The sequence below is a fragment of the Leptodactylus fuscus genome, chromosome 4, assembly GCF_031893055.1.
Source record: "Leptodactylus fuscus isolate aLepFus1 chromosome 4, aLepFus1.hap2, whole genome shotgun sequence".
Taxonomy (NCBI): Eukaryota; Metazoa; Chordata; class Amphibia; order Anura; family Leptodactylidae; genus Leptodactylus; species Leptodactylus fuscus.
Genome location: NC_134268.1, coordinates 212,118,163 through 212,145,876, shown reverse-complemented (window position 1 = coordinate 212,145,876; position 27,714 = coordinate 212,118,163). Strand labels below are relative to the sequence as shown.

The 27,714-nt window shown below is 43.9% G+C and overlaps 2 protein-coding genes across 3 annotated transcripts in view; one reads left to right on the top strand and one right to left on the bottom strand.

Moving 5' to 3' along the window:
* Nucleotides 1–9,465, top strand: part of CDK6 (cyclin dependent kinase 6) — an 86,125-nt gene extending 76,660 nt beyond the window's left edge. Inside the window, exons 5-7 of the mRNA XM_075271765.1 lie at nt 4,575–4,625; nt 5,708–5,843; nt 7,664–9,465. Coding sequence (XP_075127866.1) covers nt 4,575–4,625; nt 5,708–5,843; nt 7,664–7,825 — 349 coding nt within the window. The 3' untranslated portion in view covers nt 7,826–9,465. The remainder of the gene's footprint in view (nt 1–4,574; nt 4,626–5,707; nt 5,844–7,663) is intronic.
* Nucleotides 9,466–19,035: 9,570 nt separating this feature from the next.
* Nucleotides 19,036–27,714, bottom strand: part of GATAD1 (GATA zinc finger domain containing 1) — a 40,314-nt gene continuing 31,635 nt past the window's right edge. The window contains exons 2-7 of one of the 2 annotated variants that reach the window (XM_075271766.1): nt 25,605–25,643; nt 23,288–23,512; nt 22,384–22,509; nt 22,020–22,079; nt 20,296–20,479; nt 19,036–19,815 (exon numbers count right to left, since the gene is read on the bottom strand). In XM_075271766.1, the coding sequence (XP_075127867.1) occupies nt 19,625–19,815; nt 20,296–20,479; nt 22,020–22,079; nt 22,384–22,509; nt 23,288–23,512 (786 nt within the window). In that variant the 5' untranslated portion in view covers nt 25,605–25,643 and the 3' untranslated portion in view covers nt 19,036–19,624. Of the gene's footprint in view, nt 19,816–20,295; nt 20,480–22,019; nt 22,080–22,383; nt 22,510–23,287; nt 23,567–25,293; nt 25,319–25,604; nt 25,644–27,714 lie in introns of those variants that run through there. The other variant, XM_075271767.1, reaches the window with a different exon arrangement.

Genomic DNA, 27,714 nt, shown 5'->3' with positions numbered 1-27,714 from the left:
GAGGATGAAGGAGGAGGAATATGCCAGGGTCAACCTCGCTCCCCAGAGTAGCAGATCATCTACCATTGAAGAGGACAACAGGAGAAGACAACCCCGTCGGAGGTGACTTTGGAGATTTGTTTGCCACCAAGATCTATATCTTATGGGGTGATGCACAAGTAACATACAGATCTGTGTACAGTGATGAGAACAATGGTTACAATCCCTTTAACCCCTTAAGAACATGATTTATTTCTGGCCTGGATGGCCCAGCAATTTTTTTTCTCCCAAAACCTGCAAAAGTGCAATGGAAACGGCTATGGAAAAAAATTTGATTAATTTCCTACATTGGCCTTGGCTTTGAAGGGGTTTTCCCTTGAACATAACCATGTTTAATTTGGTAGACAAAAGATAGCCCTTTAGTGTCCAGTGTATAGACCTTCTACATCGGTCACTAATGGGCCTTATTCCACTGCAGTTGCCTTTCAGTCAATTGTTATGGTGCTCAGGTGCGGGTGCCCATCTTCGTACTCATAACCCACACCTGTTTCTTAGCTCCAGGATTAGAGAATCGCTAATTGCAGGCAATTAACCCCTTAGATGCTGTGGTCACTATTGACTGCAGCATCTAAAAGGTTTTTGTGAGAGCGAGATCTGTCTTGGAGGCATTGGAACCCCATTGAACAGGATTGTGAGGGTCTGATGCTTTTACATGGCACTCGGGGCTTAATCAAGACCCCCAGGGCTTCCTATCTGTAATCTATTAGGTTTTGCCAAAGCCATGGCCTAACAGACTGAAGATGAAGATCACAAGATCTGTTGACTTGCTTGGTTGCCAAAGTATATGACCATGAAAGAGGAACTGATCTGGAACTTGTCAGAAAATCAGCCATGATGTCCTTATTGTGTCTGGGTTATCTTCTCATACATGTAGTGTCCTCCTGATAACCAGCCATGATGTCCTTATGGTGGTCGGGTTATCTTCTCATACAGTACAGACCAAAAGTTTGGACACACCTTCTCATTCAAAGAGTTTTCTGTATTTTCATGACTATGACAATTGTAGATCACACTGAAGGCATCAAAACTATGAATTATCACATGTGGAATTATATACTTAACAAGAAAGTGTGACACAACTGAAAATCTGTCTTATATTCTCGGTTCTTCAAAGTAGCCACCTTTTGCTTTGATTCCTGCTTTGCACACTCTTGGCATTCTCTTGATGAGCTTCATGAGGTAGTCACCGGAAATGTTTTTCACTTCACAGGTGTGCCCTGTCAGGTTTAATAAGTGGGATTTCTTGCCTTATAAATGGGGGTGGGACCATCAGTTGTGTTGTGCAGAAGTCAGGTGGATACACAGCTGATAGTCCTACTGAATAGACTGTTATAATTATGACAAGAAAAAAGCAGCGAAGTAAAGAAAAACGAGTGGCCATCATTACTTTATGAGATGAAGGTCAGTCAGTCCGAAAAATTGGGAAAACTTTGAAAGTGTCCCCAAGTGCAGTTGCAAAAACCATCAAGCGCTACAAAGAAACTGGCTGACATGAGGACCGCCCCAGGAAAGGAAGACCAAGAGTCACCTCTGCTGCGGAGGATAAGTTCATCCGAGTCACCAGCCTCAGAAATCGCAGGTTACCAGCAGCTCAGATTACAGAGCAGGTCAATGCCACACAGAGATCTAGCAGCAGACACATCTCTACAACAACTGGTAAGAGGAGACTTTGTGCAGCCGCCGGCCTTCATGGTAAAATAGCTGCTAGAAAACCACTGCTAAGGACAGGCACCAAGCAGAAGAGAACACAAGGAATGGACATTAGACCAGTGGAAATCTGTGCCAAGGTCTGATGAGTCCAAATTTGAGATCTTTGGTTCCAACCACCGTGTCTTTGTGCGACACAGAAACGGTGAACGGATGGAGTCTACATGCCTGGTTCCCACCGTGAAGCATGGAGGAGGAGGTGTGATGGTGTGGGGGTGCCAAGCTGGTGACACTGTTGGGGATTTATACTGAGCCAGCATGGCTACCACAGCATCTTGCAGCGGCATGCTATTCCATCCGGTTTGCGTTTAGTTGGACCATCATATATTTTTCAACAGGACAATGACCCCAAACACCTCCAGGCTGTGTAAGGGCTATCTGACCAAGAAGGAGAGTGATGGGGGGCTACGCCAGATGACCTGGCCTCCAGAGTCACCAGAACTGAACCCAATCCAGATGTTTTGGGGTGAGCTGGACCGCAGAGTGAAGGCAAAAGGGCCAACAAGTGCTAAACACCTGTGGGAACTCCTTCAAGACTGTTGGAAGACCATTTCCGGTGACTACCTCTTGAAGCTCCTTATTGTGGTCAGGTTATCTTCTCATACATGTAGTGTCCTCCTGATAACCTGTCCACAATAAGAACATCATGGCTGGGTGTCTGACAAGTCCAAGACCATAGAAAGTTCCTGCATTCCTGCTCATATCCATTGGTAACCGATCAAGACAACAGATGTCACCACGAAGATGCTTAGAGAAAATCTGCAAAATGTTGCACAACTTTTAATTATCTGTATTTGCAGAAAAGCTTACCTTGTCTACAAATTTATCCGGATTTCTTCATGGGAAGAGCACTTTCATTTTTTTTTAACCATTTTTCGCGGACGGCATTGCGTCTGGGGTGAATGTTACTATTTCTTTCTATAATACTACATAAGCCCAGGATGTCTGAGGCCTCCACAGCAGCATCTTCGTTTTTGCCGTCTGTTCCCTCACCAGATGGTCTCAATCACTACATATTTGACTGAGAGCCGTACAGCGGGTGTTCATTGAGTCTTTGGATTCTTATCAAGAAACTGTTATATCAACATACAGCGTTTTTCCAATTTCTGGAAGGAAACATATTATGGAGATAAAGCAATGGTTGGACATGTCGGGGAGGACTACCTGGTGTCGTGAGAATATTTTGCTGGACTGCTTCCACTGAAGAAGATCAAAGAATCAAAAGATTTTGGCATGGTGAATCTTTGCTGAAAAACCCGAAATGGACATGCATGGAAATGTTCACATGAGCCTGTGCCAAGGCCTCACAACATCTGCGATCGCATCCATCCTAATTCGCTTATGGTTATATCATGTGCTCATATCTTGAGATTCCCCGGTGATATCACAGCTGTCAGGCTTTAGGTGCCAGCTCTATTACCATGTCAGACAAAGCCAGTTGGCTGCGTTTCATTGGAGGCTTCTGAACACTACTGCTTGTTACACTGATGGAGAATGGTGGCCTAAGGAGAAGAATGCGACCTGGACAGACATTGGTGTCGAAATGACCAAAATTATGTACATGTACAGATTGGTGGACCCAACCAAAAGTCACACATTGGGTATTGTGGGTCATGTCTTCAGAAAGCTCACAACTTAAAGGGGTTATCCAGGGAGCCACTCCCATGGTACATGGTACTAGGGTTGAAAATGAGAGAGGGGGAAGAAGGGGCAATATGTTGGTTCAGATCACGTAAGTTGGGGTCGGAATCAGCCTGTAATTCCAAACTCCAGCATCTGAAACCCCCCAGAACAAATTTGTAAAAAAAGACTTCCTGGACAACCCCATTAAGGTGGCCGAACAGCATAAGTGGCTATTGGCTGCATGCACATTTGACTGAGTGCTCTTGACCCATTATAGGCATACACGGTTGACTCTGCATAGCCTGTATCCTCTAAAAAGAGAGGGTAACTAGCATGAGAGAGTGAAGGGTGTGGTGTGGGAGGTCAGGTATGTTCCAGCCAGGCAGCTAAAGGGTGTATGATAAGACCCATACCACGGAGGTCAGCTGTGTGTGAGGACTGGGATCTATGGCACCACACTGACAGCTGACCTGTCCAGACCGAACCTACAAAGCAGGTACTGTGCCCCCTGTTGTTCCCAAGGTTGGAGTCTAGTAGCCAGGCTCCTGTATAGTCAGGGGAAAGTTTATTTATGTTTAGTTAGTTCTCAGCCGAGAAGGCTTTTGTTTTGTTTATTTGTGCCTTTGCAAAGGAAGTTAATGCACTGCAAGTAAATAAAGCCTAAACTTGTGTGCAACCCAGTGTCTGGGTCCCTGTTTCCTGCACTGCTTCCGAGCATTGACCTGAACGATTCCCCACACCAGACACTCTTGTCTCCCATAATACAAAGGATCGGTCGTGTTGTAATCCAACTTCTTCTTTCCTCGACATCTACCATTCCAGTAGACGAGACACCCCTATACACATCAGTTGGTCTGCGGTTCCTGAGAAAATCCCCAGGTATGGCTGACATTGATCTAATGTGTAGGGGCACATGTACATCTACTAAATTGCTGCAATTTTTTTTTATCTGACTTGGCCCAATTCATGGCACCTATGGGAAGAATTGGATGTGGTTCTGTGGTATCACTGCTCTAAGTACACGCCATAACACAATACATTTATATATTCCCAAAATTTTCATTTTGCTACGTAGAAATCCTCATGGCACGAAAACAGAAAAATGTAACTATTGCTTTATTATATTTTCTGTATGTTTGTACTATATATAGAACAGATTACTTGACTAATCGATGGTTTCCCTTTTGCTTGTTTTTTTATTCCAGACCTTTGTTTCGTGGAAACTCAGATGTGGATCAGTTAGGGAAGATATTTGAGTAAGTCGCCAAACTCCATTTAGCATTTGGGTGAATGGTCTGTGCTGGGGAAAAGTATTTGCCCCCTTTTTAAATGCCCCTGTGTTATATATTGATCATATGAATGGCTGTAGCTATTTAAACACCTGAGAACTGCCTCAGTAGTTGCCCCTACCTTGTATGTCCATGACGACACGTCAGTAAGTACCTATAGGCGCCCCCTTTCATGTCACTCTTTACTTTTGATTGTACATTTTTCATTCCATTTTCTGTACATCATTGTGGTTATTGCTGCGAGAGGGAGGAGGGAGCTGAGCGATCTCAGTCACTATTCTCAGTGGTGCCATCCCAAGTTTTATGCCTCCAGCTTTATATTACTGGTGTTCTCTTTAATGCCCAATGATGATGATCACTAATTGTCCCAAATTCGGGAAAAAATGTCCTCCTGACTCCAAATCTAGCAATCCAATCCCCAGATCAACGTCCAATCTCTGAAATCTAGTTCTTCTTATTTGTGGTATTGAAGTTGAACATCGCACCGTCCTGTGACCGCAAGCTCTGTAGTGTCTTTGCTCTTACTGTAAAGAATCTCCACCTGTGATGATGGTAAAACCTTCTTTCCAGTAGACTGAGGATGTCTCCTTGTTATAGCTGCAGGACTAGGTGTAAAAAGATCACATCCCTGTCCTATCATATATATCCATTGTCATTAGATGATGCCCCAGTCTATACAGCGGAGCTAACACGTGCGGCTACATTCAGATCTGCGCTGGTGTCCATCTGGTGCAGAGTTCATATGAAATCGCAACGAAAAACTCCTGCAAACACTTCTAGAAGATAAGATGACACAGATGTGAATGTACCCTTATAGGTTTGCTGTAGTGGCCATTGTGACTGTCATGTTGGATGGGGATAATGCCAATATGAATAAGACAAAATTAATAAAATATATATATATTACAGTACAGTACATAATCAGGCAGCCTACAATTTTCCCGGAGCAAGAGCTCCATCTAGTGTTGACTTGGTGAAATAATTTCTAAGCCTCGGCTGTAAGGTGCACTCATTGTCTGACAGTATAATGTCCGCCTGCTTCTCCTCAGTGTGATTGGGCTCCCGGAAGAAGAGTCATGGCCAAGTGAGGTGGCCGTTCCGCAAAGTGCCTTTCATCACCGACAACCACAACCCATAGAAGATATCGTTCCTGACATTGATGAACTAGGCAAAGATTTACTGCTGGTAAGTCAGTTCATGAAAATGTAGTGACCCTACAAGGGGCCTTACTGATCGAGCTAGGAGAGTGACTGTTAAAGGGATATTCTACAGGCTAGGGGATATCTGACCTCAATCAGTTACAAGTATGGGGGTCCTGTGTACCCTACATGAATGGATCAGCGAGTCACACGTGCACTGCTGCTCGCTTACTCTTTATGGGGTTGTCCCAGGTTTAACTTATGACACTTTTCTGGTGTGAGTCGTTGTAGGTCTGCTGGACCAAAGAATCCCTGCCCTAGGCCACATTGATCCCTACTAGAGATGAGAGTTTTTTTCGATCGAGTAGGTATTCAATCAAATACTACGGTATTCGAAATACTCGTACTCGATTGAATACCACTCGCTATTCGAATGGAAAAGAATGTAAAAGTTCGATGCAGAACCAGCATTGATTGGCCGAATGCTATACAGTCGACCAATCAATGCTGGTTCTTCTCCTACCTTTAGAAGTCTTCTCTGTGCAGCGTTTTCCGGCTCTGAATTCACTCTGCCAGGCATCGGGCCGACTGCGCATGTCCGCTTGTATTGCGGGCATGCGCAGTTGGCTTTGCCCAGGCCCGATGCCTGGCAGAGTGAATGAAGAGCCGGAAGATGCCGCGGGGACGCTGCAAGGAGAAGACTTCTCGGAGGATCCAGCCCGACCCTCACTCGTGGACTTGGTAAGTATAATTTGATCGAATGTTGCCTACCCCTGAAATGAGCATTTTCCCCCCCATAGACTATAATAGGGTTCGATATTCGATTTGAGTAGTCGAATATTGAGGGGCTACTCGAAACGAATATCAAATCTCGAACATTTTACTGTTCGCTCATCTCTAATCCCTACCGCACTCTACCTACTTATTCTGTGTACTAGAAGCCTCTTATCTACAACCTAGAAGTGATGCACTCTGCTACTCCTTACTTCTTTTTTAATATCCCCCTCCTCTCTTCATAGACTAATATGGAGAACCTGCCAGCGATATATTGCAAAGTTTCTTATTTTCACAGTTCATTTAGGCAAAGTTGTTTATAACTGAAAGGACGAGCGGAACGCAGAAAGAGCAAACTGGGGCATCTTAGAGGTCCATGCGCTGTATCTACTCCCATCTACTAAAGTTCTCTGGTGTAGATAGGATAATAAATTCCCTCCACTATCTGTCTTAGACCTCTTCAGTCCTTAAAATCTGCTATGGGGCGGAGCTTGTAAAAGGTGGACCAATCGCATCCATTGCAGGTCCAATGTGAATATGTGGTCACAGACAGTCCAATAGGCTCTCAGGATATGGGGGAAACTCTGGTAGCACTTAAAGGACCTTTGATCTGCAACAAATCCAACTCTGTACATCACTGATTCCAGCACGGTTGGCATTTTCTCTCTTGCCCCGCCATTACTGAGCCATCATTGCTGTTGGTTTTGGTGCCTGATTTACTATTGAGTCTCTGTACTGTCACGAGGGCGGTGTCAGGTAGAAGCAAACAAGGAGTGTGATTCTGAGCTCTGGCTGTCTCTGATTGGAGCTCTGAGCCACGCCCTCCCGCCTGACACCGCCCACCTGACATTACATTGCTGAAATAGCACATCAGGCGTCAAAACTCACTGCACTTGTTGCTCGGGAATGGTGAGGACTAGAGAGACAATTCCAACTATACTGGAATCTGTGGATCGGTGCCTATAAGAACATGAATTGGTTGAGGTGGTGAGAGGTCCTTCAAGCCACCAAGTAGGGATGAGATGCAAGTTACAGATAATCCGCACCTCATGTACACGCACCGTTCTGACTAAAGTCTCTGTTTTCCTGCAGAAATGCCTGACCTTCAATCCGGATAAGCGCATCACTGCCTTCAACGCCCTGTCGCATCCTTACTTTGACGATTTACAGATAAACAAGGACATTTCGGATCACCAGAGAGCGTGCGGGCAGACAGCGGCAGATGAAGCCACGGCTGAAGCCAACGGTCCCTGAGTTGTGCACATGAAATGGACAACACGACGATGCCGGGGGAGGGGGGGTCAGCGGAAGCCATTGACGTGCAGCAATGACCTTGCTGTGGAACTCTGTTTACTCCAATGAAATCAATGCAAGCCCAGTGCAGCTTTACCTGTTCTGAATTTTTGTTATTTTCGTTGCTGGATTGTCGCCAGTGTAAAGCTGCTGAGCAATGACGCTGCCTCTAATTTTAACATTCAGGCTGGCGGTGCTGAATGGGTTAAGCCAGTCACTGCCACCACACCATGGACTCCATTTTACCAGCTGCTAAACACAGAAGATTTTTTTGTTTTTTTTCAGTGCTTTTCGTTAAATCCTACCCAGTACCTGCAGGGGGCAGTCATTTAGCAGACATGGCGATGTCAGTAAGGCACCACAACCTAAAAACTTCAGTAGACTTGCAGGTAAAGGGCTTCTCGCGACCTCTCAACCTATTTGCAAGTTGCTCAAATTCTCAAAGAAGTTCTAATATACTTGCCTTTAAAACTTTCCGCCAATCCCACCTGTTGCAACACAGGAATCCTGCACAATTCTAAAGGGAAGTCTATTGGAATTTCTAACTTAAAACGTAGAAGTTTCTTTAAGGGTTAAACCATCATTGTGCTCCCCGCCAAGTGGAGAGGTTGCAGAAAGCTGAGATATGGAGACCTGTTTGATGGAGTCCTTAAAGGGAGGGTTTGATATTGAGGGCCCATCCTAGGTGCTGCACCGCCTGCCACTATTGCTGGTCAATGTTCTGCGCTATAGCCTTTGTAGTTCTGTTCAGCTGCAGTACCAAGTTCCACCACTACAAAATATGTGGCGCCATTTCTAGCAAACAATCAAAAAGACACCATGCCTGAAGCAGCTGATCAGTGTGGGTGCCAGGTGCCACACCTATCTAATATTAATGTCCTAGCCTAAGGACAGGCCTTTAGTATCAACCCCTTTAAGCTGCTGAGTGGCTTTAAGCTGTCCTATGCCCTTCCTTTCCCTTATTCACAATACACTGGCTTTACACATTGGTGATTTGCTTTCTTTGACACCCAACAATATTTCCTCCACATTTCCAACAGGGCCCCGGGAAAGCTCAATTCACTCCAAAGTATGTGAACCCAACAAACCGTTCCCCATATCGCAACTTCATGGAGCGTGACTGGGATAAGTGCAGGGAAACTTAGAGGTAAAAGGTTTTACGGGAAGTCGGGCTTAAACAAATACACTCTAGACTAAACTGATATAGTGCAGGGCCTAAGGGGGTGGAGCATGACACAGGAAGTCAGTGGACCCTGCTCCGCCCACAACATGGCTGCCCCCATGGTAAGCGTTGATGTGTACACGTTCTTCTTAGCTCTACCTGTAAATGTATTAGTGATATTTGGGATCCTGGCCGGTCTTCACACTTGGTACACAGGGCATGCAGTGTGTTACCAGTGGTCAGAAGACGGGTACGGGACAGTTCTAGCGAGCGTTCATTTTTTTGGTGCATTTCTTTTTTTTTTTTTTTTTGTACTTTATATATTACTCAGAGTCGTAAAGAGTTTTATAGGCCATATATCTGACGGAAGGCGCCGGACATCTCTCTGTTTTTGGTTCATTTCTATTTTTTATAAGAACAGATGAGAAATGTATTGAAATGAGCAATAAATAAATAAAGATATTTAACCAAATGATATTCTGGTAAGAAGGAAGAGCGGACGTCCCTCTGTATCTCCTACTGGCAAAGCCTTCACTGTGTATGGGACTGATAGAGACGGCCAAGGATAGGACGTCATCGGTCCTATACCAATAAATGGTGCTGTGGTCATGTAGGCGCACTGTGACGCCACACAGGAGATGTGGAGACCCTATTCTGGGGGCCAGTGGGTGTCTTGGAGGGGTTATCCGGTTTCTATGATTGATGGCCGAGACCAGACATTGAGGATATTTCCTACTGTGAAAGTCTGCAGAATTTCCGCATTACAATGTCTGTGCTTATGACTTTGTCACGATTCTGCAGATTGTTCCCAGTAAATATGGTTTTGGCGGAAAAGTGTTTGCGATGGTCAAAGAGTTTTGTTCTGGAATTTGTACCAAAAATTCCACCTCCAACATAGGGTGCAACTACTGAAGACATGGTGCTGGACTATAAAGGGAGTCCGGCTATTACTTAGGTAAGATGATAAAAGTATTGGCCCCCCTGCAGTTCTGTCAGATAATTCTCGGTGTCCCCCAGATAATGATTACAAGCACAAACTCTTTGGTAATATCTTCATTTATTTTGCTTGCAATGAAAAAACACAAAAGAGAATGAAAAAAAAGTCAAATCATTGATCATTTTACACAAAACTCCAAAACTGGTGCGGACAGAAGTATTGGCGCCCTCAGCCTAATACTTGGTAGCACAACCTTTAGACACAATAACTGCGCACAACCGCTTCCGCTAACCAGCAATGAGTTTCTTACAAGGCTCTGCTGGAATCTTAGACCATTCTTCTTTGGCAAACTGCTCCAGGTCCCCCCTGAGATGTGAAGGGGGCCTTCTCCAAACTGCCACCAAGAGATCTCTCCCCCTCCCCCACAGGTGTTCTATGGGATTCAGGGCTGGACTCATTGCTGCCACTTTACAAGTCTCCAGGGCTTTCTCTCACCACCATTTTCTAGTGCTGACCTGAAGTGTGTTTTGGGTCATTGTCCTGCTGGAAGACCCCTGACCTCTGAGGGAGACCCAGCTTTCTCACACTGGGCCCTACATGATGCTGCACAATGTGTTGGTCGTCTTCAGACTTCATAATGCCATGCACACGGTCAAGCAGTCCAGTGCCAGAGGCAGCAAAGCAACCCCAAAACATCAGGGACCTCCGCCATGTCCCAGGTAAGTTTTGGCAAACTCCAGCCTGGCTTTTTTCTGTCTCTGGGTAAGAAGTGGGGTCTTCCTGGGTCTCCTACCATACAGTCCCTTCTCATTCAGACGCTGACGCTGGATAGTACGGGGTGACACTGTTGTACCCTCGGAGTGCAGGGCAGCTTGAACTTGTTTGGATGTTAGTCGAGGTTCTTTATCCGCCATCCGCACAATCTTGCGGTGAAATCTCTCGTCAATGTTTCTTTTGCGTCCACATCTAGGGAGGTTAGCCACAGTGCCATGGGCTTTACACTTCTTGATGACACTGCGCACGGTAGACACAGGAACATTCAGGTCTTTGGAGATGGACTTGTAGCCTTGAGATTGCTCATGCTTCCTCACAATTTTGCTTCTCAAGTCCTCAGACAGTTCTTTGGTCTTCTTTCTTTTCTCCATGCTCAATGTGGTCACACAAGGACACAGGACAGAGGTTGAGTCAACTTTAATCCATTTCAACTGGCTGCAAGTGTGATTTAGTTATTGCCACCACCTGTTAGGTGCCTCAGGTAAGTAACAGGTGCTGTTAATTACACAAATTAGAGAAGCATCACATGATTTTTCAAACAGTGCCAATACTTTTGTCCACCCCCTTTATGTTTGCTGTGGAATTATATCCAAATTGGCTTTTTGACAATTCTTTTTGTGGTTTTTCACTGAAGGCAAATTAAATGGAGAAAATAATACCAAAGAATTTGTGATTGCAATCATTTTCTGGAAGAACACGAGTATTATCTGACAGAATTGCAGGGGTGCCAATACTTTTGGCCAACACTGTAGATCTTTCTTTTGGCCCTCGAGCCTGAACATAGATGGTCCTTTAAAGGCGTATTCTGACATCAATCATTTAAATCCCATACAGGCTTTCAGAGGGGAACCTGTAAGGGTTTGTTTACACTGGGTGGATATGCAGCACATTTTCCACTGCGGAATTGCTGGTGGATAAAAATCTCCTCTGTATATAGTGAGTATATATATATGTGAGTCCTATAAGTAGGTAACACACAGTGCTATATATAGCGTATGATAGTAAAGTGGCTGACAACTGTGCTTAATACATTTACCATATATGACAGCGAAAGAGAAGCTGAGCTCTGTGATATATTGGTGTATATGATAGAGGAGAGAAGCTGAGCTCTGTGATATGTAGGTTATAGGATAGAGGAGAGAAGCTGAGCTCTGTGATATGTAGGTTATAGGATAGAGGAGAGAAGCTGAGCTCTGTGATATATAGAGTCATATGATAGAGGAGAGAAGCTGAGCTCTGTGATATATAGGGTCATATGACAGAGGAGAGAAGCTGAGCTCTGTGATATATAGGGTCATATGATAGAGGAGAGAAGCTGAGCTCTATGATATATAGGGTCATATGACAGAGGAGAGAAGCTGAGCTCTGTGATATATAGGGTCATAGGATAGAGGAGAGAAGCTGAGCTCTGTGATATATAGGGTCATATGACAGAGGAGAGAAGCTGAGCTCTGTGATATATAGGGTCATATGACAGAGGAGAGAAGCTGAGCTCTGTGATATGTAGGTTATAGGATAGAGGAGAGAAGCTGAGCTCTGTGATATATAGAGTCATATGATAGAGGAGAGAAGCTGAGCTCTGTGATATATAGGGTCATATGATAGAGGAGAGAAGCTAAGCTCTGTGATATATAGGGTCATATGACAGAGGAGAGAAGCTGAGCTCTGTGATATATAGGGTCATAGGATAGAGGAGAGAAGCTGAGCTGTGTGATATATAGGGTTATATGACAGGAGAGAAGCTGAGCTCTGTGATATATAGGGTTATAGGATAGAGGAGAGAAGCTGAGCTCTGTGATATATAGGGTCATAGGATAGAGGAGAGAAGCTGAGCTCTGTGATATATAGGGTCATAGGATAGAGGAGAGAAGCTGAGCTCTGTGATATATAGGGTCATAGGATAGAGGAGAGAAGCTGAGCTCTGTGATATATAGGGTTATAGGATAGAGGAGAGAAGCTGAGCTCTGTGATATATAGGGTCATAGGATAGAGGAGAGAAGCTGAGCTGTGTGATATATAGGGTCATATGATAGAGGAGAGAAGCTGAGCTGTGTGATATATAGGGTCATAGGATAGAGGAGAGAAGCTGAGCTCTGTGATATATAGGGTTATATGATAGAGGAGAGAAGCTGAGCTCTGTGATATATAGGGTTATATGATAGAGGAGAGAAGCTGAGCTCTGTGATATATAGGTTATATGATAGAGGAGAGAAGCTGAGCTCCGTGATATATAGGTTATATGATAGAGGAGAGAAGCTGAGCTCTGTGATATATAGGGTCATAGGATAGAGGAGAGAAGCTGAGCTCTGTGATATATAGGGTCATAGGATAGAGGAGAGAAGCTGAGCTCTGTGATATATAGGGTTATATGATAGAGGAGAGAAGCTGAGCTCTGTGATATATAGGGCTATATGATAGAGGAGAGAAGCTGAGCTCTGTGATATATAGGTTATATGATAGAGGAGAGAAGCTGAGCTCCGTGATATATAGGTTATATGATAGAGGAGAGAAGCTGAGCTCTGTGATATATAGGGTCATAGGATAGAGGAGAGAAGCTGAGCTCTGTGATATATAGGGTCATAGGATAGAGGAGAGAAGCTGAGCTCTGTGATATATAGGGTCATAGGATAGAGGAGAGAAGCTGAGCTCTGTGATATATAGGGTTATATGATAGAAGAGAGAAGCTGAGCTCTGTGATATATAGGGTCATATGACAGGAGAGAAGCTGAGCTCTGTGATATATAGGGTCATATGACAGAGGAGAGAAGCTGAGCTCTGTGATATGTAGGTTATAGGATAGAGGAGAGAAGCTGAGCTCTGTGATATATAGAGTCATATGATAGAGGAGAGAAGCTGAGCTCTGTGATATATAGGGTCATATGATAGAGGAGAGAAGCTAAGCTCTGTGATATATAGGGTCATATGACAGAGGAGAGAAGCTGAGCTCTGTGATATATAGGGTCATAGGATAGAGGAGAGAAGCTGAGCTGTGTGATATATAGGGTTATATGACAGGAGAGAAGCTGAGCTCTGTGATATATAGGGTTATAGGATAGAGGAGAGAAGCTGAGCTCTGTGATATATAGGGTCATAGGATAGAGGAGAGAAGCTGAGCTCTGTGATATATAGGGTCATAGGATAGAGGAGAGAAGCTGAGCTCTGTGATATATAGGGTCATAGGATAGAGGAGAGAAGCTGAGCTCTGTGATATATAGGGTTATAGGATAGAGGAGAGAAGCTGAGCTCTGTGATATATAGGGTCATAGGATAGAGGAGAGAAGCTGAGCTGTGTGATATATAGGGTCATATGATAGAGGAGAGAAGCTGAGCTGTGTGATATATAGGGTTATAGGATTGAGGAGAGAAGCTGAGCTCTGTGATATATAGGGTTATATGATAGAGGAGAGAAGCTGAGCTCTGTGATATATAGGGTTATATGATAGAGGAGAGAAGCTGAGCTCTGTGATATATAGGTTATATGATAGAGGAGAGAAGCTGAGCTCCGTGATATATAGGTTATATGATAGAGGAGAGAAGCTGAGCTCTGTGATATATAGGGTCATAGGATAGAGGAGAGAAGCTGAGCTCTGTGATATATAGGGTCATAGGATAGAGGAGAGAAGCTGAGCTCTGTGATATATAGGGTTATATGATAGAGGAGAGAAGCTGAGCTCTGTGATATATAGGGCTATATGATAGAGGAGAGAAGCTGAGCTCTGTGATATATAGGTTATATGATAGAGGAGAGAAGCTGAGCTCCGTGATATATAGGTTATATGATAGAGGAGAGAAGCTGAGCTCTGTGATATATAGGGTCATAGGATAGAGGAGAGAAGCTGAGCTCTGTGATATATAGGGTCATAGGATAGAGGAGAGAAGCTAAGCTCTGTGATAGATAGGGTCATAGGATAGAGGAGAGAAGCTGAGCTGTGTGATATATAGGGTCATATGATAGAGGAGAGAAGCTGAGCTGTGTGATATATAGGGTCATATGATAGAGGAGAGAAGCTGAGCTCTGTGATATATAGGGTTATATGACAGGAGAGAAGCTGAGCTCTGTGATATATAGGGTTATATGACAGGAGAGAAGCTGAGCTCTGTGATATATAGGGTTATAGGATAGAGGAGATAAGCTGAGCTCTGTGATATATAGGGTTATATGACAGGAGAGAAGCTGAGCTCTGTGATATATAGGGTTATAGGATAGAGGAGATAAGCTGAGCTCTGTGATATATAGGGTTATATGATAGAGGAGAGAAGCTGAGCTCTGTGATATATAGGGTTATATGATAGAGGAGAGAAGCTGAGCTCTGTGATATATAGGGTTATATGATAGCGGAGAGAAGCTGAGCTCTGTGATATATAGGTTATATGATAGCGGAGAGAAGCTGAGCTGTGTGATATATAGGGTTATATGATAGAGGAGAGAAGCTGAGCTCTGTGATATATAGGGTTATATGATAGAGGAGAGAAGCTGAGCTCTGTGATATATAGGTTATATGATAGCGGAGAGAAGCTGAGCTCTGTGATATATAGGGTTATAGGATAGAGGAGAGAAGCTGAGCTCTGTGATATATAGGGTTATAGGATAGAGGAGAGAAGCTGATCTCTGTGATATATAGGGTTATATGATAGAGGAGAGAAGCTGAGCTCTGTGATATATAGGGTTATATGATAGAGGAGAGAAGCTGAGCTCTTTGATATATAGGGTTATTGGATAGAGGAGAGAAGCTGAGCTCTGTGATATATAGGGTTATAGGATAGAGGAGAGAAGCTGATCTCTGTGATATATAGGGTTATATGATAGAGGAGAGAAGCTGAGCTCTGTGATATATAGGGTTATAGGATAGAGGAGAGAAGCTGATCTCTGTGATATATAGGGTTATAGGATAGAGGAGAGAAGCTGATCTCTGTGATATATAGGATTATAGGATAGAGGAGAGAAGCTGAGCTCTGTGATATATAGGATTATATGATAGAGGAGAGAAGCTGAGCTCTGTGATATATAGGGTTATATAAGAGGAGAGAAGCTGAGCTCTGTGATCTCTATCCATCCATCTATGTGTATGTACACACATGTAACATGACTAATAACACCAGCACTGTGTGTGGTTCAGTGGGTTTTGTTGCCTTCTGAGATTGGATATTATACTGCAGAAAGTCGTTAAGCAGTGCTACATCTGTACATGTGATATATTATCTTCATTTTCCCCCAGACTGCTGCAGAATAGGTCAATTGCTTAGAGTTACTTTGATCCTCATAGTATACAGTATATAGACCAAGAGACTCCTCACATTCCACTTAACCAGCTCTAAACCATTGATACATGGAGGCTGTAAGCCCTCTGAAGTGTTTCTTGTGGTGTCAGGCACCAAGGTGATAGCAGCCTGTTCTTCCTGTAAGCTGCGGCCTCCATGGATGGGCATTACCCAGCACATCCCACAGATAGACACCTGATCAGACTTAGGTCTGGGATATTTCTGTCACGTTCTGGCAACTTTTGCGGAACAATTTTTGCATTTTGATAAATCATATGACCCTGCTGAGAGATTAGTGGACACAGTGTGTACAATGACTGGTCAGGTGGTACTTGTCACCGTAACATAGATATAGATAGATGATAAGGCTGAATATAGTTCAGTGATTCCCAAAGTCATCCAGGTGGACCCCCAAGAAACTCAGCCGCGATGTAAATTTCAATCGTTAGATCTAATCTTCACATTTTTTGACAAGTTTTGGGAATATGGTAGAAATGTAGCAGCAGGGGGTCCACTGAAACCATCAAATTTTGAAAGTGGTCTACGAGAAAAAAAAGTTTGGGAACCTCTGATATAGTCCAAGGCAAAAACTCCTATGAGGGGGATGCCAGTGCCCCATATTAGGGGACACGGACACACACGGATGTCCACATCATACATACTTACTGACCGTCCCAAATTTCCCAGGATTATCCTGAATATTCAGCTTGTCCAGGACCGTATCCAATGGACCAGATTTGTTTTATTGGCTGTTACTACAAGACCCTGCCATGAATTTGGTGCATCTAGTAACTCTTTGGACCCCAGAGTATAATATAATGGAGACCTTGGAGAGGTGACAAATATACAGAACATTATTTTCGCCATTCTTGCCCTCTTTTGGGTCTCCTCAGTGACGTCACACCGCCGGGGTCAGTGTTGTGGCTTTTATGGATCTCAGAGGGTGCATGATATCACCAAGGAGAGTGAGACAGGGCGCTGGACACTGCGAAGAGGCCCAAAAGTAGAATAATGTCACTTCTAGTTGTGTATGAACTTGTCCAACCTGAAATAAATCCGTGCCCCCAAGGCAACGAAACCACAAACTAATCTCGGGGGGTTCACCCATCCCTAGCCATGACCCTGTCTCTGGTCTACTGGTTATCCTCTCTACTAATCACCTGCTATATAGAAATGTTCAGACCGTCTGTGTATACATAGAGCTGTACTGTGTGCAGTATTAATACATGTGCTGTGAGCGCCACCTAGTGGATGCTACAAACAGCCAAAACGTTGTCCGGGTCAATTCCAAATATAACTGCAGATTCCGGGTGTACAAATCGCCGCCTCAGCCCGTCCACAGCTTGCCCTGACAACCGCTGCCCACCCCGGCCGTCACACTTCAGTACAGCCCCTGTAAAACACGACACTAAGCTGAACAGATGACAGGAGCCGCCATCTTTGATCACCTCTTCACCAATAACACGAACAAACAAACACAACTTTATTGTTCTAAGGCAAAAAAGACACGTAAGTGAGCAATCATAATACTACCGGCGCCTAGAAACGACGTCACCACAAACCCCCGTGACTGCAATGACGTCATCGTAGCTGACTTTGTCGTCCGGAGTGTGAGGAGTTGGGGTGTGGAGACAGGCAGCAGTGTGGTAGCCCCGGCCTTCAGGGTGACATGTTAGGAGGTTGGATACGTACACTGTACGCAGATACACTGGTGACTCCCTTGCTGTGTCCTCTCTGCTGTTTTTAAATAAAGTTTATTGAAAGGATATCAACAAGCCCATCTTTATTTGCGCAGATAGTAACCAAATTAGTGCAGAGCTGTGTATCACAAGCCAGGACCGCAGACAGTGGTGGTTTCAATAAACTTTATTTAAAAACCGTGAGGTAACTTTTAGCAGTAATAGTGAAATCGGCCATAGCCCCAAAATTAATATGTCCATGTGAAAAGGGAAAGGCAGGGGACGGACCCCCAGATGTGAACAGGGCCTGATACTGACACATTATTATATATATATATTTTTTTTTTTACAGTAAAAGTGTAAAATTTATTTTCTATATTAAAAAATTGTTTGTTCCGGCTCCCGGAAAAAAGAAGCGATACGCATGCTCATTCTTCAGGTGGATGCGGCGGCCGGACACTCCCTCCCGACTAGACCCATTCATTTGGGCCTAATCCAAAGTGGAGAGGTGCTGCGACTTGATGCCAGTGCACTGCACCGGTATCCAGTTATGGCTACCCGTTTTTTGGACCAGAATCTGAGGCGGCCTCCGCGTCAAATTCCGGTCCAAAAAACCCCGCCTAAGGGTCGGTGCACAGAGAGTTTTTTGGCACTGATTTTGACGCTGAATCCACCTAAAAATCAGCCTCCCAATAGAACTCTATTGGGAGGCTTTTTTTGAAGGCCGATTCTGAGACGGATTCAGCGTCAAAATCAGCGCCAAAAAACTGTGTGCACCGACCCTAAATATCATATAAAAAATGCTATTTTTTTTGGTCACATTGCCTCCAAAGAATAGACTAAAAGTAATCAAAAAGTGGTAAATTCCCTGCACATGTCCAGTGACAGAAAAAGGAGTTACAAAAATACAGGTAGACGAAAACTATTTTTATTTTTACTTTAAAAAAAGAAAAAAAAAGTTTTTATTGTGCAACTGTAGGAATCCATAAAAGCGCTATAGGACTGTGATATTGCTGTAACTGTACCAACCTGCAGAATAAAGGTAACGCGTTACTGATACGGAGAAATATAAACCATTATCTTAAAAAGTAAAAATCTCCAAATTGCATTTCTTTCTCCCCCAGAAAGTTCATAACATCTGATCTATAAATTTTATGGTGCGATTTAAAAAATAATAAAAAAAATAAACATTGCAACTTATCCTGCAATAAGCAGGTCTACTGTCCCTACTCTAATGATTTTATTTTATGACCCTCCCGCCCACTGACAGGAGAATACTAGAAGCCACCAAGGGTTCCTGTGACCACAAGGGTGCAGGTAAATTCCAAAATTGTCTAATATGTAAAAAAAAAAAAAAAAAAAAAAAAAATTTTATAAAGAGCACATTGTTCCTAATACACGCAGCGGGTGAGGTGTGGCTGCCAAGATGGCGCAGCGGGTAAGGTGTAGCTGCCAAGATGGCGCAGCGGGTGAGGTGGGGCCACATTACTATGACATATATTATAAAAGGATATGCTGTAGTTTTTTGCAGAGCCCCCTGTACACAAATTACAACTGAATCAGACCACTTGCTTGTATACAGCGGCTGGTCATCCATAATGATAAAAAGACGACCAGCTGCAATGCTTTCAGGACATGTTCTTTCCCAATAATGAGAGTCTGCACTTCCCACAGGGATACAATATGCAGTTTTCTCATTGCCTATTGCTCTTCATTTTATGAGAGAATTCTGAAAATCCATTCATTTGAACAAGACTGTGCCACTTTGTTGGTGGAATGTAGCAGTATAGGGGGCGCTATAGTCATACCGGGGCCCATTCCTCCATCTGGATAGATTCTGCAGCCATGTTGTGGTTGGCCTGTGGCTTCTGCTGTGATGAGCAGAAGATGGAGGGAGATCCGATCTTACATTTATCAGGGTCTCTGAGATTTCACCATCGTCCAAACAATTATAAATGGTTGCCGATAGCGTCCTTAATATTTATTGCAGGGGTGGGGCCCACGTGAGTCCAGATATACCCCCTCTCAGGCCGGGTGGGTAGTGTAGGGAAAGGTGATGATCGGGACTTGAAGTATTCAGATGGGGCGTGACAGACAAAGTCCAGACAATCCATTTTACGGGGAAGATCTTCATCGGGACCTACAGAAAGGAGAAGGAACTTGTCAATGGGGATGAAAGATTTGCAGATCAAAGACGTCATCCAACCAAAGGACATCACAGTGATGTTTTCTAGGTCCCCGGGGCTGACTATACAGGATCACTTATTGCAAGGTCATGTCTGCTGTGACATCCAGTGACCCAACTGAAGGGGGGGAAGGTATCCCATTTGAGAATGCCAGAATGTCAAGTGGAAGGTGTCAGACAGGAGGGTGTGACCCAGGGCTACAAATCATAGGCTCACGCCCCCCTTGCCTGCTTCTGCCTGACATCACCCCTGTAACATTAGGGATTCTAGTTAGCATATTAGAAGCAAAACTAACAGCTGTGATTGCTCAGACTTGGTGGGGGCTAAAGAGGGGAGGGGGAGACTAAATAACTATAAATACCAGGGTTACGATCAATGTAAAGTGACAAAGTGCCGACACTTCTGCTATTTTTCACCTTTCCTCAGACACTCACCTATAATGTAAGTCGCTGGATCAAAGTGGTCCTTCGGACTACAGACTGTAGGGATGAGCCACGTCAGGGCTGCGCTCTTCTCACAATACTGGTCCTGAACAAAGCCCCTGATCTGGGCATAATAGGTTTTACCGTCCTCATCATCAATGACCGAAACCACGTCACCGATCTGATAATACAGACCCTGCAGCGAGAAGACAAGACGTGTCCTATAGGAAAGCTTCACCTCTGAGAGAGATTGGTAAGAGGGTAGTAATAGAAAAACATGGAACAGCGCCACTCTGGTTGTGCCTGGAATTGCAGTTCAGCTATATATCCCTTACTTATGATATAGATAGATAGATAGATAGGAGATAGATAGATAGATAGATAGATAGATAGATAGATAGATAGATAGATACACTCACCGGCCACTTTATTAGGTACACCTGTCCAACTGCTCGTTAACACTTAATTTCTAATCAGCCAATCACATGGCGGTAACTCAGTGCATTTAGGCATGTAGACATGGTCAAGACAATCTCCTGCAGTTCAAACCGAGCATCAGTATGGGGAAGAAAGGTGATTTGAGTGCCTTTGAACGTGGCATGGTTGTTGGTGCCAGAAGGGCTGGTCTGAGTATTTCAGAAACTGCTGATCTACTGGGATTTTCACGCACAACCATCTCTAGGGTTTACAGAGAATGGTCCGAAAAAGAAAAAACATCCAGTGAGCGGCAGTTCTGTGGGCGGAAATGCGTTGTTGATGCCAGAGGTCAGAGGAGAATGGCCAGACTGGTTCGAGCTGATAGAAAGGCAACAGTGACTCAAATAGCCACCCGTTACAACCAAGGTAGCCAGAAGAGCATCTCTGAACGCCGCACAGTACGTCCAACTTTGAGGCAGATGGGCTACAGCAGCAGAAGACCACACCGGGTGCCACTCCTTTCAGCTAAGAACAGGAAACTGAGGCTACAATTTGCACAAGCTCATCAAAATTGGACAATTGAAGATTGGAAAAACGTTGCCTGGTCTGATGAGTCTCGATTTCTGCTGCGACATTCGGATGGTAGGGTCAGAATTTGGCGTCAACAACATGAAAGCATGGATCCATCCTGCCTTGTATCGGTAACGGTTCAGGCTGGTGGTGGTGGTGTCATGGTGTGGGGAATATTTTCTTGGCACTCTTTGGGCCCCTTGGTACCAATTGAGCATCGTTGCAACGCCAAAGCCTACCTGAGTATTGTTGCTGACCATGTCCATCCCTTTATGACCACAATGTACCCAACATCTGATGGCTACTTTCAGCAGGATAATGCAATGCCATGTCATAAAGCTGGAATCATCTCAGACTGGTTTCTTGAACATGACAATGAGTTCACTGTACTCCAATGGCCTCCACAGTCACCAGATCTCAATCCAATAGAGGAGCATCTTTGGGATGTGGTGGAACGGGAGATTCGCATCATGGATGTGCAGCCGACAAATCTGCGGCAACTGTGTGATGCCATCATGTCAATATGGACCAAAATCTCTGAGGAATGCTTCCAGCACCTTGTTGTATCTATGCCACGAAGAATTGAGGCAGTTCTGAAGGCAAAAGGGGGTCCAACCCGTTACTAGCATGGTGTACCTAATAAAGTGGCCGGTGAGTGTAGATAGATAGGAGATAGATAGATAGATAGATAGATAGATAGATAGATAGATAGATAGATAGATAGATAGATATGGCTGTTGCCTACTCACCTTGTGGAACATGGATTCTGAGGTCACTATTGTGGATACGGCTTCAGGGGCTTTAATAGGCTGTAAAGATTAATACAAGTATAAAAATCTGTAAATACAGAAGACACCACCAAACTAAATAATAATCCGGCCATAAGTGTATTGATTCCGCACTATTTCAAGATCTCTGTTTGCTGTCAGTTGTAATTTGCATCCTGTGAGTAAGCGGTCGTGGTCATGTAATGGATGCACAGGTGCACAGTGCGTTACAGTGACAGGATAGGTAACATGGCTGTGTCTTCTATACCTAGTAGGGCTGGGTGCAGTATACACAGGACAGACCCTGCCGCCATTCCCACCTTCATACACTGGATAATTTCCTTACGTTTTTCAGCTTAAATATATGTCGCCTCCCTTTTCCCTTGGTTGACACCTTCTTTTCCACAGCTGGCGCAGACTTGTACTTCGTGTTCCTCAGTCTGGCCGATCGCCTGTGGATTTCTTGCTTGGACTATGGGAGAAGAAAAAAAAAAATAAAAAAATCACAAGATGCAGAGAAAGAGGACAGGCCGCCATCATGACTCCTCACAAGATCAGTAAAGCTCATATAGGATCCACCACAAGGAGTTTTCCAGGACTTACATATTGATGACCTATGCTCAGGTGAGGGTCCGACACCCAGGCCTCTTGTCGATCAGCCAATTAAAGAAGCTGCGCTGTGATCTCTGTGCTGATCATGTCACATGGAAAAGCTGCAGCTCAGTCCTATTCAAATGTATGAGGCTGAGCTGCAATACCAAACACAACCACTATACAATGTACACCCGAACTCTATGGCCTGTTCAACCATCTGATCGGTGGCGGACCCCTGCCAATAACATATTGATATAACATCAGTCATCAATATAGAAGTACCAGGAAATCCCTTCAAGGCTGAGGCTGCACATCATGGAAGGGAGACATCCCGAAACGCATAGCCAAGTCTCTGGAAAATGGACTCCTTAGTCACAAAGTGACTGTTTTATGCTGTATTCAAATAAAAGTTCAATTTTATTTAACCACGTACACCTGAATTTGTCGGACTCCACCTGAAGCTGGATTTTATTCTACATCAAGTACATTTCTACCTTTTGGATCCGTAAGGTTTCCGTGCTCGTTGATGACGACAGTTTATACGGAGATAAAGGGTGAGCTGGAGCTACAACTTTTCTATGTATTTATAACAGCTGGTGCCAGTTCTAATTCTGTACATCCCCTTTAATGCAGACATGAGAGCACTACTACCTTACCTGCTTACTGCTGCCTCCATTACTCTGCTGGGCAGTAGAAGTACTGGCGAAGCTTGTCCCAGTGTAGGTGCTGCTGGTGGCGGCACTGCCAGTGTAAGTAGCGCCCCCAGTGCTGCCTTTCCCGGTGCAGTTGTTGCACAGAATCTCTCCTTGGCTTCCTTTCTTCCACATAGATGAGGAGGTGGTCTTGCACATGCTGCATGTTGGCTTCACTCCGAGCGGCATCTGCAATAGAGTGGCAGAAGGTGAGCAGAAGCTGTATACAGAGAGTAGAATATACTGAGCAGAAGCCGTATACAGAGAGTAGAATATACTGAGCAGAAGCCGTATACAGAGAGAAGAATATACTGAGCAGAAGCCGTATACAGAGAGTAGAATATACTGAGCAGAAGCCGTATACAGAGAGTAGAATATACTGAGCAGAAGCCGTATACAGAGAGTAGAATACACGGAGCAGAAGCCGTATACAGAGAGAAGAATATACTGAGCAGAAGCCGTATACAGAGAGTAGAATACACGGAGCAGAAGCCGTATACAGAGAGAAGAATATACAGAGCAGAAGCCGTATACAGAGAGTAGAATATACTGAGCAGAAGCCGTATACAGAGAGAAGAATATACTGAGCAGAAGCCGTATACAGAGAGTAGAATACACTGAGCAGAAGCCGTATACAGAGAGTAGAATATACTGAGCAGAAGCTGTATACAGAGAGAAGAATATACTGAGCAGAAGCCGTATACAGAGAGTAGAATATACTGAGCAGAAGCCGTATACAGAGAGAAGAATATACTGAGCAGAAGCCGTATACAGAGAGTAGAATACACGGAGCAGAAGCCGTATACAGAGAGAAGAATATACTGAGCAGAAGCCGTATACAGAGAGTAGAATACACGGAGCAGAAGCCGTATACAGAGAGTAGAATACACGGAGCAGAAGCCGTATACAGAGAGAAGAATATACTGAGCAGAAGCCGTATACATAGAGAAGAATATACAGAGCAGAAGCCGTATACAGAGAGAAGAATATACAGAGCAGAAGCCGTATACAGAGAGAAGAATATACAGAGCAGAAGCCGTATACAGAGAGAAGAATATACTGAGCAGAAGCCGTATACAGAGAGTAGAATACACGGAGCAGAAGCCGTATACAGAGAGAAGAATATACTGAGCAGAAGCCGTATACAGAGAGTAGAATACACGGAGCAGAAGCCGTATACAGAGAGAAGAATATACTGAGCAGAAGCCGTATACAGAGAGTAGAATACACGGAGCAGAAGCCGTATACAGAGAGAAGAATATACTGAGCAGAAGCCGTATACAGAGAGTAGAATACACGGAGCAGAAGCCGTATACAGAGAGAAGAATATACTGAGCAGAAGCCGTATACAGAGAGAAGAATATACTGAGCAGAAGCCGTATACAGAGAGTAGAATACACGGAGCAGAAGCCGTATACAGAGAGTAGAATATACTGAGCAGAAGCCGTATACAGAGAGAAGAATATACAGAGCAGAAGCCGTATACAGAGAGAAGAATATACTGAGCAGAAGCCGTATACAGAGAGAAGAATATACAGAGCAGAAGCCGTATACAGAGAGAAGAATATACTGAGCAGAAGCCGTATACAGAGAGAAGAATATATTGAGCAGAAGCCGTATACAGAGAGTAGAATACACGGAGCAGAAGCCGTATACAGAGAGAAGAATATACAGAGCAGAAGCCGTATACAGAGAGTAGAATATACAGAGCAGAAGCCGTATACAGAGAGAATATACAGAGCAGAAGCCGTATACAGAGAGTAGAATATACTGAGCAGAAGCCGTATACAGAGAGTAGAATACACGGAGCAGAAGCCGTATACAGAGAGAAGAATATACAGAGCAGAAGCCGTATACAGAGAGTAGAATATACAGAGCAGAAGCCGTATACAGAGAGAATATACAGAGCAGAAGCCGTATACAGAGAGAAGAATATACTGAGCAGAAGCCGTATACAGAGAGTAGAATACACTGAGCAGAATCTGGCCATGTGACTTAAGACAAACAGAAAACCAGTAGTGATACATGTAGCCCCGGTGTCGGGTCCTCTGCTCCATCCAATGCCAGCACTGCTGGAGTGAATCTGATCAGGTGACCGCTGCAGCCAATCACTGGCCTGACATGTTGGACATCAGTGACATCACTGCTAATATATCACTGACACCCAACATGTGGAATAAGAGACCTGACACTGGATAGAAATATAATTAGAGATATCTTTCTATATTGCAGTAGCCCTGATATCTCTGATGTCATTGTGTAAGAACATTATATCACTAACCTTATACAAATACTCAGAGATCCTTCACCTACAAATCACCTAAAAGACAAAACAATAAAACAAATGTTAAAGGGGCGGCCCCATAACTACAAACACCTCCTATATGTCCTAGGAGGCTAAGGGACTCCTAGTGGGCAGGTAGAGAACTGCGCTGACTGTACGAAGTCTGACTGACCGCTAATAAGAATATCAGGACAAGGCCCGGCCATCACACCCAGCAGATAGTGAGCGCAGCTCTGGAGTATAATACAGGATAAGTAATGTAATGTATGTACACAGTGACTGCACCAGCAGATAGTGAGCGCAGCTCTGGAGTATAATACAGGATAAGTAATGTAATGTATGTACACAGTGACTGCACCAGCAGAATAGTGAGCGCAGCTCTGGAGTATAATACAGGATAAGTAATGTAATGTATGTACACAGTGACTGCCCCAGCAGAATAGTGAGCGCTGCTCTGGAATATAATACAGGATAAGTAATGTAATGTATGTACACAGTGACTGCACCAGCACAATAGTGAGCGCAGCTCTGGAGTATAATACAGGATAAGTAATGTAATATATGTACACAGTGACTGCACCAGCAGAATAGTGAGCGCTGCTCTGGAATATAATACAGGATAAGTAATGTCATGTATGTACAAAGTGACTGTACCAGCAGAATAGTGAGCGCTGCTCTGGAGTATAATACAGGATAAGTAATGTCATGTATGTACACAGTGACTGCACCAGCAGAATAGTGAGCGCAGCTCTGGAGTATAATACAGGATAAGTAATGTAATGTATGTACACAGTGACTGTACCAGCAGAATAGTGAGCGCAGCTCTGGAGTATATATAATACAGGATAAGTAATGTAATGTATGTACACAGTGACTGTACCAGCAGAATAGTGAGTGCAGCTCTGGAGTATAATACAGGATAAGTAATGTAATGTATGTACACAGTGACTGCACCAGCAGAATAGTGAGCGCAGCTCTGGAGTATATATAATACAGGATAAGTAATGTAATGTATATACACAGTGACTGCACCGGCAGAATAGTGAGTGCAGCTCTGGAGTACAATACAGGATAAGTAATGTAATGTATGTACACAGTGACTGCACCAGCAGAATAGTGAGTGCAGCTCTGGAGTATAATACAGGATAAGTAATGTAATGTATGTAAACAGTGACTGCACCAGCAGAATAGTGAGCGCAGCTCTGGAGTATAATACAGGATAAGTAATGTAATTTATGTACACAGTGACTGTACCAGCAGAATAGTGAGCGCAGCTTTGGAGTATAATACAGGATAAGTAATGTAATGTATGTACACAGTGACTGCACCAGCAGAATAGTGAGTGCAGCTCTGGAGTATAATACAGGGAAGTAATGTAATGTATGTACACAGTGACTGTACCAGCAGAATAGTGAGCGCAGCTCTGGAGTATCATACAGGATAAGTAATGTAATGTATGTACACAGTGACTGTACCAGCAGAATAGTGAGCGCAGCTCTGGAGTATCATACAGGATAAGTAATGTAATGTATGTACACAGTGACTGCACCAGCAGAATAGTGAGCGCAGCTCTGGAGTATAATACAGGATAAGTAATGTAATGTATGTACACAGTGACTGTACCAGCAGAATAGTGAGCGCAGCTCTGGAGTATAATACAGGATAAGTAATGTAATGTATGTACACAGTGACTGTACCAGCAGAATAGTGAGCGCAGCTCTGGAGTATATATAATACAGGATAAGTAATGTAATGTATGTACACAGTGACTATACCAGCAGAATAGTGAGTGCAGCTCTGGAGTATAATACAGGATAAGTAATGTAATGTATGTACACAGTGACTGCACCGGCAGAATAGTGAGTGTAGCTCTGGAGTATAATACAGGATAAGTAATGTAATGTATGTACACAGTGACTGCACCAGCAGAATAGTGAGCGCAGCTCTGGAGTATAATACAGGATAAGTAATGTAATGTATGTACACAGTGACTGCCCCAGCAGAATAGTGAGCGCAGCTCTGGAGTATAATACAGGATAAGTAATGTAATTTATGTACACAGTGACTGTACCAGCAGAATAGAGAGCGCAGCTTTGGAGTATATATA